This window comes from Aquila chrysaetos, chromosome 1 (assembly GCF_900496995.4).
Source record: "Aquila chrysaetos chrysaetos chromosome 1, bAquChr1.4, whole genome shotgun sequence".
NCBI lineage: Eukaryota > Metazoa > Chordata > Aves > Accipitriformes > Accipitridae > Aquila > Aquila chrysaetos.
Window position 1 is genome coordinate 37,474,907 of NC_044004.1, and position 15,757 is coordinate 37,490,663.

At 43.4% G+C, this 15,757-nt stretch overlaps 1 protein-coding gene across 9 annotated transcripts in view; it reads right to left on the reverse strand.

Moving 5' to 3' along the window:
* Positions 1-15,757, reverse strand: part of TENM3 (teneurin transmembrane protein 3) — a 642,124-nt gene that overhangs the window by 35,400 nt on the left and 590,967 nt on the right. For 8 of the 9 annotated variants that reach the window (XM_030043752.2, XM_030043924.2, XM_029996124.1 and 5 more), the window contains 4 exons: positions 15,550-15,570; positions 3,212-3,444; positions 2,504-2,658; positions 775-1,649 (listed from right to left, as the gene is read on the reverse strand). In XM_030043752.2, coding sequence (XP_029899612.1) covers positions 775-1,649; positions 2,504-2,658; positions 3,212-3,444; positions 15,550-15,570 — 1,284 coding nt within the window. The remainder of the gene's footprint in view (positions 1-774; positions 1,650-2,503; positions 2,659-3,211; positions 3,445-15,549; positions 15,571-15,757) is intronic. The other variant, XM_029996042.1, reaches the window with a different exon arrangement.

Sequence of the window (15,757 nt, forward strand, 5' to 3'; positions counted from 1 at the left end):
TGACTGTAACACAGGGTAAAGCAATTCACTGAAAAGATTTCTTTTGAGGCTGGAAAAATTACAAGCCCTACTGTTCCACCAATACCTCTTGCTGTTGTGTTCACACCTGTATACCACACGTTGCCGGTGGTCTCTATGTCTTCAGTTTATTCCTACAGGAATGACATTTCCCCCCACAGCCCACATTTCTCTTCTCAGCCTCCTCTGCCCAGGTCCACCTGTGTGAAAGCCTGCCGTGTCATCCAGGAGATCCTTCCTGCATATTCACCACTCAACGACACACAACCTTTTACAACTTCAAAAAAATACCCACCCAGCCTTTTTTTTGGGTAAAAGACCATACAGACATGCTTTTACTTAGAAAAAAACGAAGAAAAAAATATTGAACAGTGAAGACAAATTTCTTGTCAGTATTTGCTGCAGAATAATGTCAATCTAATGAGCAAATGGAATGAAAATCTAGTTTTTGATGCAGATCTACAAAATCGTGGTTGTCTGAGTTACAGCTTTCTTGACAAGAGTGAAATGTTGTCTCACTATTATTTCAATTTATAAAACTCAAATTCAAAATAATGAATTTAAAATTATTCAGACCCAATGTTTAGAAGAAGTCAGATAGAGGAAGACAGTATGGGAAACAAAAAGTATCTTCCTGTGCTTTTTGTTATCAAGGGTCATCTTTACAGTTACTTCATCAGTCTGCAGAAATATTTCAAATAGTACTGTAGAACTCAATAAAACTATAAGGCATCTGACGTTATTTTATGTACTTACTCAAAAAAAGTGGTCCATCCAGTCTCATCGCTTTTAGTTGCCAGAAGTCCACTGTTGCCGTGGTAGGTAAATAAGACAAGCTCCTGCCCTTGTGCAGTCATGCTTTTCAAACATCCATTAGTGCCTATTGTCAACCAGATGACTTGGTTATCAGGAGAGACTACTCTTACTGGCATCCGGTTCGGATCCCGTCTGATACGAAGAGTATTTCCATTGCTATCTGTTACCGCAGTAATATCATTATCATTACTGTAGCTAAAATTGTACAGATAGTCTCCGGTGACTAAACTCACAGTGTACTGGTGAGTACCATTGACATCGAAGATATAAAGCTCTTGGTCAGTTGGAGAAGCAATTTCATAGAAGTTCACTGAATTCAATAAGGGTTTGTTCTTTGACACAGCCCGTATCCTAATATTTCCCAGATCAGCAATATACAGGGTGCCATCCGGAGACACAGCTAAGGAGGATGGGGCATTAAGTTTGGCATCTTTAGCATAGCCATCTCCATTTTGGTAACAGTCACAGTTGACATCATTTTTGCAATCGCACTCTGAGGGTATTCCAGCAACTAATGAGATCTCTCCATCAGTTGTGACCTGTCTTATCCTATTGATCTTTTTTTCATCAGTTTCTGTAATGTAAAGCACCCCACTGTAGGACACGGCAATGGCAGTTGCTGACTCTAGCGTGGTCTGTACAGCGTGCTTTCCCACCGTGTACTCCACTCCAGGAACCTGGCAATGCATTGGCCTCCCCGCAGCAATGCGAACCTGACGGTTTTCAGTGATCTGCAAAACTACGTTGTTATCCAAAACATAAATGGAGTTATCCATTGGGTTGATAGCTAAATCTGTAGGCCATTCCAGACGAACCTTAACAAATAGAAGAGTTTTGTTAAACAGTTAACCAGTGCAGATTAAATGAATTAATTCACCTTCAGTTTTAGACACTGCTGTAAGGATATTTTTCATCTGCTGTAAGCAATCATGACAAAAAGACTTGTATGAAAATACATGCAGCAAACTAAAGCTTTTCAGGGAGGCAAGGGGAACAATGTTCAGACATCTATTCTACTGAAAAAAAGCCAGCTGCATTGGAACTATAATACAGGCTGAATTTCCCCTCCAATAAATGCTATACTTTTCTGTATCACAAATGTATAAATAAAAATAGAGACAGATATCAAAGTCTAAATACATACTTTAAGGATAGTACTCATCTTCTATTCTTGTAATAGCAAAAATAACTTACTACCTTCCAGATCATGAAAGACCGTACCGGATTCCATTTTTAAACATACCACTAGTGATGTCCCTTCTTACCTACAGAAGCTTCTTGAGACAAATAGAAAAATGTTTTTCCATATATATCCTCTCATTCACTCTAGTAAGCTGTTAACGATTCAGAAAACATCAACATGCCAAGATAGTTCTAACAGATCTGCCATTCTCCCGGTATTTACTACCAGACTTAATGTTTCCTGCTGATAGTTTTGCTGTTCTAAACTGAACTGAACTTTATGGGCAGAAAAATTGAATACAGCTGCATTTATAGCTAAGAGAATACACTGTGATTCATGCCCTTGGAACAGGTTTCTTTCTCCCCAAATTCTGCTCTTAAATATCCATTACGGACTCCACCCAGTTTTATTTTAAAGGACAAGAAAGCTGCATATGCATTTCTAGCCCCAGCTCAGCTTTCCAAATTAGCAGCAGCTAAAGAGTACCTGGCTGATGTGCATGCTGGTATCACAGGTTAGAGGTCGTGCTGAGGTCAGGTCGTTGGAGCCAAGCAAAGTGGATATTATTCCGTTCTGATCCACTTTTCTGATCATGGTCCCATCAACGAAGTAGATTAACCCGTTCTTGTCGATTGCTATTCCTTTAGTGAAGAGAATAAAAGTTAGTTTTTTGTACCAGTGCTGAATATATTATCCATAACTAAGGGCATAAGCGGTATGTAGCTAGTGGAAATTAAGGGCAGAAAATACAATCTTAGGCAGTAGGTAGTAAAACAGCTTGTAAACATATTTTGCATAATAAACCAATATTCAGTATGAAATCTACTACTGTTGATCGCATTTGCTGTTCATTTGCTGTTGTGTGTTGAGAAGGGCCTAGCTTTTAAGTTAACCTGAAACACGGGATAAGTGGGACCAAAAGCAATGCTGATTTTAAATCTTCACCGTTGCCTGTCAAACACATAATCTAAATGAGCATTTAAAAATGCTCAATAACCATGCAAGCCAAATATTTCATAAAAATTCAACTCAGGTCCCCGGTAGCTCTCTTCCTCAACGGTCTTTCCAGTTGGAAAAAATTACTCAAAACTACTTTTTGGAGCCAACTACTGGGTTCAGTAATTAAACATGATCATGTCCCTGGCTCTGAACTTTTGTACTGTTTTGAAGGTTACGGAGGATAACTCTTTTTACCTTTAGGGCTCATGAGAGTTGCCTCCACCGCCTTGCCTCCATCACCACACCTTGCTTCATCAAATGGTAGGCACTGCTCTCCTGTTCCTCCTATTACCTCAGCATTTTTGGTCAAGTCTTTCGCACCCGTGAGCGACTTGGGCCGATAAATCCTGCGCGTGTTTGTGTCGGAAACATACAAATCTCCCGTCACGGGGTCAGTTGCGAGGTAGTATCTGTGAGCTGGGTTGTTGCTGTAAAATGGAATCATACATTGCATATGCTGTTATTAATTGCATTGAACAATGGATCAAAAAGAAAAGGCTTCAGTTCATATGCAATGTGCAGTAATACATAAATAGTTAAAACCAATGGTGATGCTCTAGGCATAGGTAGCACAGCTCATGGTCCCAAAAGCTTTTTTGGTTCACGTTTCTTGCCTGTGTCACAGGCAGTCCAATCTAGACTACTCATTCTTTTGGCACAGAAGATCCATTTTGTCCATGATGCTCACAGGCCTGTTCCATGCTCTGTAATTAGAGACAGCTCCTGTGTCAGTAATAGGCCAAATCAAAATACTGGAGTCTAAAAACCCCCAGGCTTTCTGGGAACCTTGATCCAGTTCCAAACTTTGCAGCAGGACCCCAGCCCTCGTTTACACTTTGTTGCTGTTATCATCCTATCTGTTTTATTATAATTTATATAAGGCTGCTGGGGTGCATGGTTTCTATAATTCATAAACAGATAAGGCAGAGTTTGTATTATTAGTTCACAGGCAAGAGATAAGACATCCTTCATAAGTATTTGTTTAATCCACTGCTTTCAAAGACGTGATATGCATGATTTAACGCATTAGGAAATGTCATCTTTTCCACCAGAGCACCAAGCGGAGCTTTTCCGTTCTTCTTAACTTGGAGTCATATTTCAAATAACTGTACACATTGGCACAAACCCGCTAACTATGCCAACACAGTCTTTATTACAGTGAAAATATATATTGCTAACCATTTTCCCAGAAACGTACATTTTGCCTCTCCACTGGTGCCACATAATTGAGAATTACTGTCTTTTCTCCCCTGCTGGTGAAAAAAACAGCCCTGGAGAGTACCTTTTGGGTTGATATATTATGATGTAGAAACTTAACCCACTGCAGTTGGGAATCCTGACCTAATTTATGGCATGAAGAGCTGAAATAAGGTCATGTAAATAGAGGAGGTAATTTCAGATGTTCTCCTAATGGATTGAAGCAGAGTGTCTGAACAGCCAGTCCCACTTCTGATGTTTGCAAAAGCGCTGCTTAAACAGATCTACCAGTCTTGGTGATAGCCAAACATCTGTTTGCAGAATGCTATACTTCACGTTTTGTAAATACATAACTGTGCTAATGTATCACATTTTTATGTACTGCCACTTGGAAAAAGCAACAAGAGACCAACAGGAACAACTTGTGAACAAATTATGTCTTTTAGCAGGGACAGATTTTTATAGCTATGCAGTTACAAAAACACAGAAAAAATGTGTTGCATAAATAGGATTTTCTTTGGTTTTAAGACTTTTAACATGTTGGTTCAGAACAAAAAAAACAAGTGAAACAGACTAATGAAATCAAATACACAGTGTTTAGCACCTCTTAAAAAGCTCTGCTGTAGAGCTGAGTGTTGTACAGCATGTCTGAAAACAATCAAATGTAGGCTTGCTTTAAATTTCTGTTTGTTAGAAATCTATTATTGCCAATGTGCTAAATAGTTGAAAAGTATTTTCAAAAGCTTAATTTATGCAGAGATCATTTAATATGATCACTCTGTAGTGTACGGATTATTTATACCTCTATAGACTGCAAATTCAATTATACCCATTTACATGATTACTTTGGTCTTTAAGAAACTTCGCAGACACTTCAAATATAAACACATTGCAAAATGTGAAATGTGCAATTAAATTTTATTTCATTGTAATTTAAAATAAAGTCCTTTCTTATACTACTGAAATCTAAATTAAAGCACCTCTCTTCAACTCATCTAACATTGCCTCAATCATATTTTTCAGTTGTTGGAATAAAGAGTAGTCAAATCAATATCAACTAAATAATTTATGCCTAACACAATTATTTATTTCTAAAAAAAATTTTTAAAGCTCTTTCTTCATAAATATGAACATATGTCTATGTTCTAATTAATTCCAACAAAAATGACAAAGCTCTTCTTATTTGGGATGAGTTCTCATAGTAAGTAGTGTATCCTCATCAAAAAAAACCCAACCAGCTGATCATTTAAGACTATTTTCTCATTTTATTAAAAAAAACCCCAAAGTTTGGGAGTGCGTAGGATATTATTATTGAATCAATATAAACTCTCCAACTTGTCATACATAAATGTCTAATGGCTCCTTTCTGAGATAATACAACAGGGTTAATTTCAGCATTTCAAGTTAAGGTTAAAACAGCTGAGGCAGCTTTAGCTGATAGAAAAAAACCCATTAACTCACAGGAGCAAGGCACAATTTGAGGAACTGAATAACTGTCCAATGAAAACCATGTTTGTTTTCTAGCCAGAAAACATCCATGTGGACTATGCAGATCTCAAAAATAGTACAGGGATAAGCAGTCAGCAGCTGGAAAGCTGCACAGAGTTTGTTCTATTTCATTGTAGCTTGAAATGATATTAAGCTTCTGCCTTCTACCAATAACAACAAATGCAAAGAAATAAAATCCACAGTCAGTGACTTCTTGACTCATTCAGTATCGCCTAATCGCTGTCAGTAGCTCTGCAAAACATGCAGCTACATACCAACATGGGCCCTGTAAAGACAACTGACTACAAATTAACTTGTTCCATCTATGCCAAATAATAATAAGTGCTTCAAATTGAAAGTGCGCACACACATGCACAGAGCTGTAATGATCTATTTCCCATTGTTTTCATCTTGCTTATGCCAATCTTTTAATTCTTCAGCTGTCAGATCACCTGCATTACTCTCCATGCACAAATTTTTAAAAAAATACTCCTCCTGCTTCAGTCCCCCTCCCTCTCCCATTCACTCTGTGCCTTCTAAACCATATACCTTCAAAGCTGGTTTTATGGTTTGCTAAACTTTTTTCTGGCTCTCTACAGACTTGGGATACCGCCATAGCCTACAAATGACCTCCCTGCCTTCAAAGTCCTTCTAAAAATGACTTCTTCCATGAATGCCTATCAGCATTAATCACCCACAGGCAGCAGTGTGTATAAAGATATCGGTTCAGCTTTGAGATTGAAAAAATGTTAGGTCACTGGTACGAGAGGATAAATTTGATCAGCACTGTCTCTCTAATTTAGAGTACAGGCTCCTTGAGGTGGGAGGCACATCACTCTCTGTGCTGAAGCACTGTGTTTACAGATGAGGAAATGTGAATGCTTGAATAGATAATAGATCTGAACTAGTATTTAGCCCTGTTCATTAGTTTTACTTGGGGAACGCATATTTTAGTGCATTTTCTTAGTTTCGATACCTAGTAATTATATATTGCAATGTGGTCTGTTGAGGGCTGTTTTCCAAACTGCAGTTTAAATAGAAATCTCCTCAGCAGTTTGAAGGACTTGCCAGTGAAACCGGACAGTTTGTCCCCCTCTCCTACAGGTCAGACAGAAGTGTTTCGTTCATCTCTGCAGCACTTCACAGGGCTCTGCACAACTTCATGCAGGCAAAAGAAGCTACTTGGCCTCAGAGTGTGTCCTTAAGCTGGGGAGCCCATGGCAACAGGATTTGGGGGAGCCCATGGCAACAGGATTTGGTGGATCCTACAAGTTTACACATGTTAAATAAAAATCAGCTACATTAATAGAATAAAAAGCTGCCAGGGGATATCTAGCCTAAAGATGCCACTCTTGGCTTAGGAAGTTCCTGAGCAGCAAACCCCTAAGGCTAAGAGCGGACACTGGGAAAACGTTGTGTGATGGGAGAGAAAACTCAAACTCATAGTAGACCATTATCAGGCTGCACAGGGGGCTCCCCACCTCCTGCCTACTGGCTCCACAACCGCTCCTGCAGAGCCAGTTCTCCACAGTCCTCTATGCCTCCTTCTGCCTCAGGAGGAACTCCCACTTTACAGCTGCTATACAGGCCCATGAAAATGCTGCTACACTAATTTGTGCGGTATGATTGCAATTTTGCTACCTTGAGCTTCTGCATGTGTAGGCATGAATAAAGGAGAAAAGCTTCAATGTTCTCCCTCACCAATTTTTCTTATATGCAGGGATCTAGTTTCTGAAATGCTGCAGTTGAGCTTGTGACCACAGTTCTACCAGAGGAAGGAGAGGGTGTTGCTACTATATCACAGCAAAACAAACCTCATTATGCATCTGTTCCTTAATCCCATTTATCCATTCTAAATTCCCATTTTGAGTCTTATTCTGTACTCCATACATTTGCCAAGACAATGTCTTATCCAGCTGCAATCACAACTTTGTCATACCACAAGGGATATAATTCTTTTAAAAGCAGTGGAACAAATGCAAATTAAACGTAACAGTGAAAACCTAAAACCACCAAATAGAAGAGACTGCCTCTGCGTCACACCTGGAAAATAACATAAAATCAGCTAGACTGTGCATCAACTCCCAATTTTGATCATTAGCACTGATGCAAACACTGTATTTAGTCATGGAATTTTTTGCCTAACACATTTGAAACATACTTTTTTAAACACAAAAACCCTTTCTCACAAGGAAGTATGTCCAAAGAAAAGTGAATTTAAAAAAAAGGGGAACTGAGATACGACTCTCTGGGATTTGTTTAAAAACAAGGAAGGAAAACAATTGGCAGCAAAAAAGGAGGAAAGGGGACCAGCGGGGCTGCTAAGCCCTTGTCCTGGGTTCAGCTGGGATAGAGTTAATTTTTACAGGAACCTGGGAGGTGGGGGGGCATAGCCGGGGCAGCTGACCTGAACTAGCCAAGGAGCTATTCCATACCATGTGACATCATGCTCAGTATATACATGGGGAGTGGGCCGGGGGGAGGGCTCTCCTGCTCTCGACTTTTGGTGGGGGAAGTGGCGGAGCGTCGGGTCCCGGGTGGTGAGCAGTTGCACTGTGCATCACTCTTTTCTGTATACTCTTTCATTAGTACCGTCGTTGTTGTTGTAACTTTTTTTGCGTTGTCCCAGTAAACTGCCCTTATCCCAACCCTCGAGGTTCCAGGTTTTTTTTTCTTTTCTCTCCTCCGTCTCCCCCCTATCCCACCGGAGGGGGCGGGAGGAGTGAGCGAGCGGCTGCGTGGTCCTTTGTTACCGGCTGGGCTGAAACCACGACAGTCCTTTTTGGCGCCCAACGTGGGGCACGAAGGGTTGAGATAACGACAGATCTGGCCAGAGCGTGTTGAAACAAATTTGTCATACGCATTCCTTATATTAGATAAATAGATGTTAGTCACAATGTTGATTAATTTGTTTACATGGTGGCGTTTTGTAGGTCCTTATATGCTCTATGTATTGCCTGTAGTTACGTTTCTCACCTCTGGGAGAGTGATTGGGATTATCATTTTGCTGTACTGGGCAATGTCGACTTGTGAAATGATTACATCACTGGTCATGAGGTTAAGCTGGTATCTGTATGAGGCAGTGATATCATTTCCATACTTTGGGCACCTTCTATCGGATTTTATTGGTAATTACAGCCAATCCATGGGGGAGTTAGGGGGGGATACTTCCCCCCGTCCGTTCGCCTCCCTTTTCTCCTTCCGACTAATTACAACAGCTTTTGAGAACTTTGAATATCCTTGGGATGCACAAGCCACTGTGCTGTTAGTGCTATGCCTCCTGAATATGTTTCAGGTCTTGTTTAGGGCTACAAAAAGGCTCTTTAAGAGTACCACCCAGAGATCTGCCCCAAAGCTGGATATTCATGGGTGGCACGGCATGTGGGAGGATATGGGCAGGTATCTAGAGAACTTCTCACCCCCAGTGGCTTGGAAGTTCACTCCCGAACAACTACAGAACCCTCATGAAGTGGTAGAATATTTGAAAGAAAAATGCTGTGGCTATTCCAAAGACGTACAACTCGCTGCACTGTGCTGGGCCCTGGCCAGTATCTACCAAACACTGCTTGATATTATGCAGCACCCTCAGGGAGAAAAGGGGGAAAAGATGGAAAACAGGGCAGCAGGCACCGTGGCTACCCCTACCCCGGCAACAGGCACCGTGGCTACCCCTGCCCCGGCAACAGGCACCGTGGCTACCCCTACCCCGGCAACAGGCACCGTGGCTACCCCTACCCCGGCAACAGGCAGCACGGCTACCCCAACCGCAGTGACGGATACTGCAGCTAAACCAGAGAACCAACCTGTGCCGGTATCAGTCGCCCCTGTACAGAAAAAGAAACACACAAAGAAATCAGTTCGCTCAGTGAGAGATGAAGATGAACCAGGGTCATCACGAGAACAGGAGGAAGAGGCAGAACCTGAAATAATCACCCGATCTCTATCCCTGAGTGAGTTGCGTGACATGCGAAAAGATTTTAGCCGCCACCCAGGTGAGCACATTGTTACCTGGCTGCTCCGATGCTGGGATAATGGGGCTAGTAGTGTGGAATTAGAGGGTAAGGAAGCCAAGCAGTTGGGATCTCTGTCTAGGGAAGGGGGCATCGACAAGGCGATTGGGAGAAAAACACAAGTCCTCAGCCTCTGGAGGCGACTTCTGTTAGGTGTAAAGGAAAGATACCCCTTCAAGGATGAAGTTACATGTCACCAAGGCAAGTGGACCACCATGGAGAGAGGTATCCAGTACCTGAGGGAATTAGCCGTGCTGGAGGTGATTTATAATGATCCAGAAAATGTGCAGTCACCCATAGACCCAGATGATGTCCAATGCACACAACCCATGTGGCGGAAGTTTCTACGAAGTGCACCACCAACCTATGCCAACTCATTGGCAGTAATGTCCTGGAAAGAAGGCCATGGACAAACAGTGGATGAATTGGCTGTCCAACTCCGGCAATACGAAGGAAGTCTCTCTTCCTCCCTACGGGCCTGTGTCTCGGCTGTAGAGGAATTGTCCCGAGAGTTCCAGCAATTCAAAGTGGATATGTCCTCCTCCCCACCTGTACAGGCCCGCATCGCAGCTATTGGGAGTAAGCATTCCTCTGCCCAAGAGAGAGGAGAGAGAAAGTACACACGACGGGCTAACCTGTGGTTTTACCTGCGTGACCATGGAGAGGACATGAGGAAGTGGGATGGAAAACCTACCTCAGTCCTGGATGCACGGGTACGGGAGTTGCGAGAAAAAGCAACCAGGAAAGAGGATTCTTCTTGGAAAACTGCTGCTCCAGTTTCCTGTGAGGAGTCCCCCAGATGCAGTAGATGGGCTGATCACATTTCTGATCCTCTTGAAGGGACTTCTGATTCACGGGTGCGAAAAGTGAGTAACGAATATTCTAACCAGGATTAGAGGGGCCCTGCCTCCAGCCAGGTGGAGGAGAGGGACAACCGAGTCTACTGGACAGTGTGGATTCGATGGCCTGGCACATCAGACCCACAGGAATATAAGGCTCTAGTAGACACTGGTGCACAATGCACCCTAATGCCATCAAGTTATAAAGGGGCAGAACCCATCTGTATCTCTGGTGTGACAGGGGGATCCCAAGAGCTAACCGTATTAGAAGCTGAAATGAGTCTAACCGGGAATGACCGGCATAAACACCCCATTGCAACTGGCCCAGAGGCCCCATGCATCCTTGGTATAGATTATCTCAGGAGGGGATATTTCAAGGACCCAAAAGGGTACCGTTGGGCTTTTGGTATAGCTGCATTGGAGACGGAGGAGATTGAACAGCTGTCTACCCTGCCTGGTCTCTCTCAAGACCCTTCGGTTGTGGGGTTGCTGAAGGTTGAAGAACAACAGGTGCCAATTGCTACCACGACGGTGCACCGGCGGCAATATCGCACCAACCGAGATTCCCTGATCCCCATCCATAAGCTGATTTGCCAATTGGAGAGTCAAGGAGTGATCAGCAAGACTCACTCACCCTTTAATAGTCCCATATGGCCTGTGCGGAAATCTAATGGGGAATGGAGACTAACAGTAGACTATCGTGGGCTGAATGAAGTCACGCCACCGCTGAGCGCTGCTGTGCCAGATATGTTAGAGCTTCAATATGAACTGGAATCAAAGGCAGCTAAGTGGTATGCCACAATTGACATTGCTAATGCATTTTTTTCCATCCCTTTGGCAGCGGAGTGCAGGCCACAGTTTGCCTTTACTTGGAGGGGTGTCCAGTACACCTGGAATCGACTGCCCCAGGGGTGGAAACACAGCCCCACTATTTGCCATGGACTGATCCAGGCTGCACTGGAAAAAGGTGAAGCTCCAGAGCACCTGCAATACATTGATGACATCATCGTATGGGGCAACACGGCAGAAGAAGTTTTTGAGAAAGGGAAGAAAATAATCCAAATCCTTTTGATGGCTGGTTTTGCCATAAAAGAAAGTAAGGTCAAGGGACCTGCACAGGAGATCCAGTTCTTAGGAATAAAATGGCAAGACGGGCGTCGTCAGATCCCTATGGATGTGATCAACAAAATAGCAGCTATGTCCCCACCAACTAATAAAAAGGAAACACAAGCTTTCTTAGGTGTTGTGGGCTTTTGGAGAATGCATATTCCAAATTACAGTCAAATTGTAAGTCCTCTCTACCAAGTTACCCGGAAGAAGAATGATTTTAAATGGGGGCCTGAGCAACGACAAGCTTTTGAACAAATTAAGAGGGAGATTGTTCATGCAGTAGCTCTTGGGCCAGTCCGGGCAGGACAAGGTGTTATAAATGTGCTCTACACTGCAGCTGGGGAGAATGGCCCTACCTGGAGCCTCTGGCAGAAAGCACCTGGGGAGACCCGAGGTCGACCCCTGGGGTTTTGGAGTCAGGGATACAGAGGATCCGAGGCTCGCTATACTCCAACTGAAAAAGAGATATTGGCAGCATATGAAGGAGTTCGAGCCGCCTCAGAAGTGGTTGGTACTGAAACACAGCTCCTCTTAGCACCCCTACTGCCAGTGCTGGGCTGGATGTTCAAAGGGAAGGTCTCCTCTACACATCATGCAACTGATGCCACGTGGAGTAAGTGGGCCGCACTGATCACACAACGGGCTCGCATAGGAAAGCCCAGTCGCCCAGGAATTGTGGAAGTGATCATGGACTGGCCAGAAGGCAAAAATTTTGGAATGTCGCCAGAGGAGGAGGTGACACGGGCTGAAAAGGCCCCGCTGTATAATAAACTGCCAGAAAATGAGAGGCAATATGCTCTGTTCACTGATGGGTCCTGTCGCATTGTGGGAAAACATCGGAGGTGGAAGGCTGCTGTATGGAGTCCTACACGACTAGTCGCAGAAACTGCTGAAGGAGAAGGTGAATCGAGTCAGTTTGCAGAGGTGAAAGCCATCCAGCTAGCGTTAGACATTGCTGAAAGAGAAAAGTGGCCAGTGCTCTATCTCTATACCGACTCATGGATGGTGGCAAATGCCCTATGGGGGTGGCTACAGCAATGGAAGAAGAGCAATTGGCAGCGCAGAGGTAAACTCATCTGGGCTGCCGCACTGTGGCAAGATATTGCTGTTCGGATAGAGAAGCTAGTGGTAAAAGTACGCCACGTAGATGCTCATGTACCCAAGAGTCGGGCCACTGAAGAACATCAAAACAACCAGCAGGCAGATCAGGCCGCCAAGATTGAAGTGTCTCAGGTGGACCTGGACTGGCAACGTAGGGGTGAGCTATTTATGGCTCAGTGGGCCCATGATACCTCGGGCCATCAGGGAAGAGATGCAACATATAGATGGGCTCGCGATCGAGGGGTGGACTTAACCATGGACACTATCGCACAGGTTATCCATGAATGTGAAACATGTGCTGCAATTAAGCAAGCCAAGCGACTGAAACCCCTGTCGTATGGAGGGCGATGGCTGAAATATAAACAGTGGGAGGCCTGGCAGATTGACTATATCACACTCCCACGAACCCGCCAAGGCAAGTGCCATGTGCTTACAATGGTGGAAGCAACCACTGGATGGCTGGAAACATATCCTGTGTCCCACGCCACTGCCCAGAACACTATCCTGGGCCTTGAAGAGAAAGTCTTATGGCAACACGGTACCCCAGAAAGAATCGAGTCAGACAACGGGACTCACTTCCGAAACAACCTCATAGACACCTGGGCCAAAGAACATGGCATTGAGTGGGTATATCACATCCCTTATCACGCACCAGCCTCCGGAAAAATCGAACGATACAATGGACTGCTGAAAACTACATTGAGAGCAATGGGGGGTGGAACTTTCAAACACTGGGATACACATTTAACAAAAGCCACCTGGTTAGTTAATACTAGAGGATCCACCAATCGGGCGGGCCCCGCCCAACCAAGACTTCCACATACTGTAGAAGGGGATAAAGTTCCTGTAGTGCACATGAGGAGTATGTTAGGAAAGACAGTCTGGGTTAGTCCTCCCTCACGCAGAGACAAACCCATCCAAGGGGTGGTTTTTGCTCAGGGACCTGGGTACACCTGGTGGGTGATGCAGAAGGATGGGGAAGTTCGATGTGTACCTCAGGGAGATTTGATTTTGGGAGAGAATAGCCAGTGAACTAGGCTGTATGATATTTAACTGCTAAATAACCTGCCAATGTATGTCATTGTATCTATAGTGTCTATATGCCATATCAAGGGTATTACTGTAAGAATTACCCAAATGACTGAAGAATGGACTTTGAAACTGAGCCAAGAACAACAGTGATAGAACTTGAACTGGCGCCCAGCAATTTCCTCAAGATCAACCTCTTCGACCTGCAGACCAAGGGTGTGGGTTGCATCAAATGTACCAGCCAGAAGTTCCAGAGACAGCATACAACAACCCAACACCTCACACCATCTCTCTTATCCTGAAGAAGTGTTACAACAGATGGAGCCTCAAAGTCATGGACTAAATAAAATTGATGGACACATTGGAGGGATAACCCATTGACTAAGGGAATACTATTTGTATGTGTGTGTGTGTGTGTGTGGGGTGTCCATATACATATATATCTATATATAAGACAAGGAAAGTGGTAGCGTTTGATTGGAAAATGTAAGCTCTGGGCATGATGTAAATGGTATAGAATAAGGGGTGGATAATGTCCTGGGTTCAGCTGGGATAGAGTTAATTTTTACAGGAACCTGGGAGGTGGGGGGGCATAGCCGGGGCAGCTGACCTGAACTAGCCAAGGAGCTATTCCATACCATGTGACATCATGCTCAGTATATACATGGGGAGTGGGCCGGGGGGAGGGCTCTCCTGCTCTCGACTTTTGGTGGGGGAAGTGGCGGAGCGTCGGGTCCCGGGTGGTGAGCAGTTGCACTGTGCATCACTCTTTTCTGTATACTCTTTCATTAGTACCGTCGTTGTTGTTGTAACTTTTTTTTGCGTTGTCCCAGTAAACTGCCCTTATCCCAACCCTCGAGGTTCCAGGTTTTTTTTCTTTTCTCTCCTCCGTCTCCCCCCTATCCCACCGGAGGGGGCGGGAGGAGTGAGCGAGCGGCTGCGTGGTCCTTTGTTACCGGCTGGGCTGAAACCACGACAGCCCTATACTTAGCAGTTCCGCTACAAAGTCTTGTAGGGTTTCATGCATCCAACAAGATTTTGGCATAACTCTGTTTTTGTCTCCTTACGAGCACTGGCTGGTGTGGCAAAGCAATTTTAAGCATCCACCTTCTTCTCTTCTGTTCTTGCCACTGTTGTAGGAATGCCAGGATGGATGAATGTTGTACTACAATCCTTCTGATTACTATTATTTTTTATGACCAGTCTTATGAATCTTGGTGTACTTTAAAATCCTAACTCCTGGAGTTGTTATTATGGGACAATTTCAAATTTCACTATTAAGAGAAGTTCACCTTTAAAGAAACAGATCTGTTAAATGTGAGCCTGAAAACACTCAACACCAACAGGCTAATGAAATGAACTCATTTGATACTTTTATAATTTTATTACTTATAAGCCATTCTCATTGTATTTGGGGTATCTGATTAATGAGTGAGTTTTGATAGGATCAGCGAAAGTGCTGCCAGCAAGGAGAACAGGAGTGAGCAGAGATGAGGTGATAGCAAAGGAGGGCATACACAAGCATAAAAAGAAGCCTGACTGTGGACAGAGAGTGATGAGAAAGAGGAACTCGTATCCGAAAGGACGATACAGCCTGACAGCTGACATAACTAAAACATATGAACTCATTATTTTTGAAAAATACTCCTCTTTTCTAGTAATACATCTCAGAAATGACTTCTCCATTATAAGCATTCATTTGTTAAAAAAGAAAAAAGAACAGTTAGAAAAATATAAATCTTCTTTAAGGAATGCTTACCTATGTCTAAAATCTTTATTTCTTGGTGGGAGCAAGTAAAAAAAGAACAGAAAAACATTATTAGAAAAACATTCAGAAAGGATGTTAGAAGATGAAAAGAAGGCAACATTTACATCTATCGTTAGTGAAGTCATGAATGATCGTCTTTTGTCCACTCATGTCGACTACGTAGGTTAACTCTTAAAATCCACAGAATAATTACTTTGGG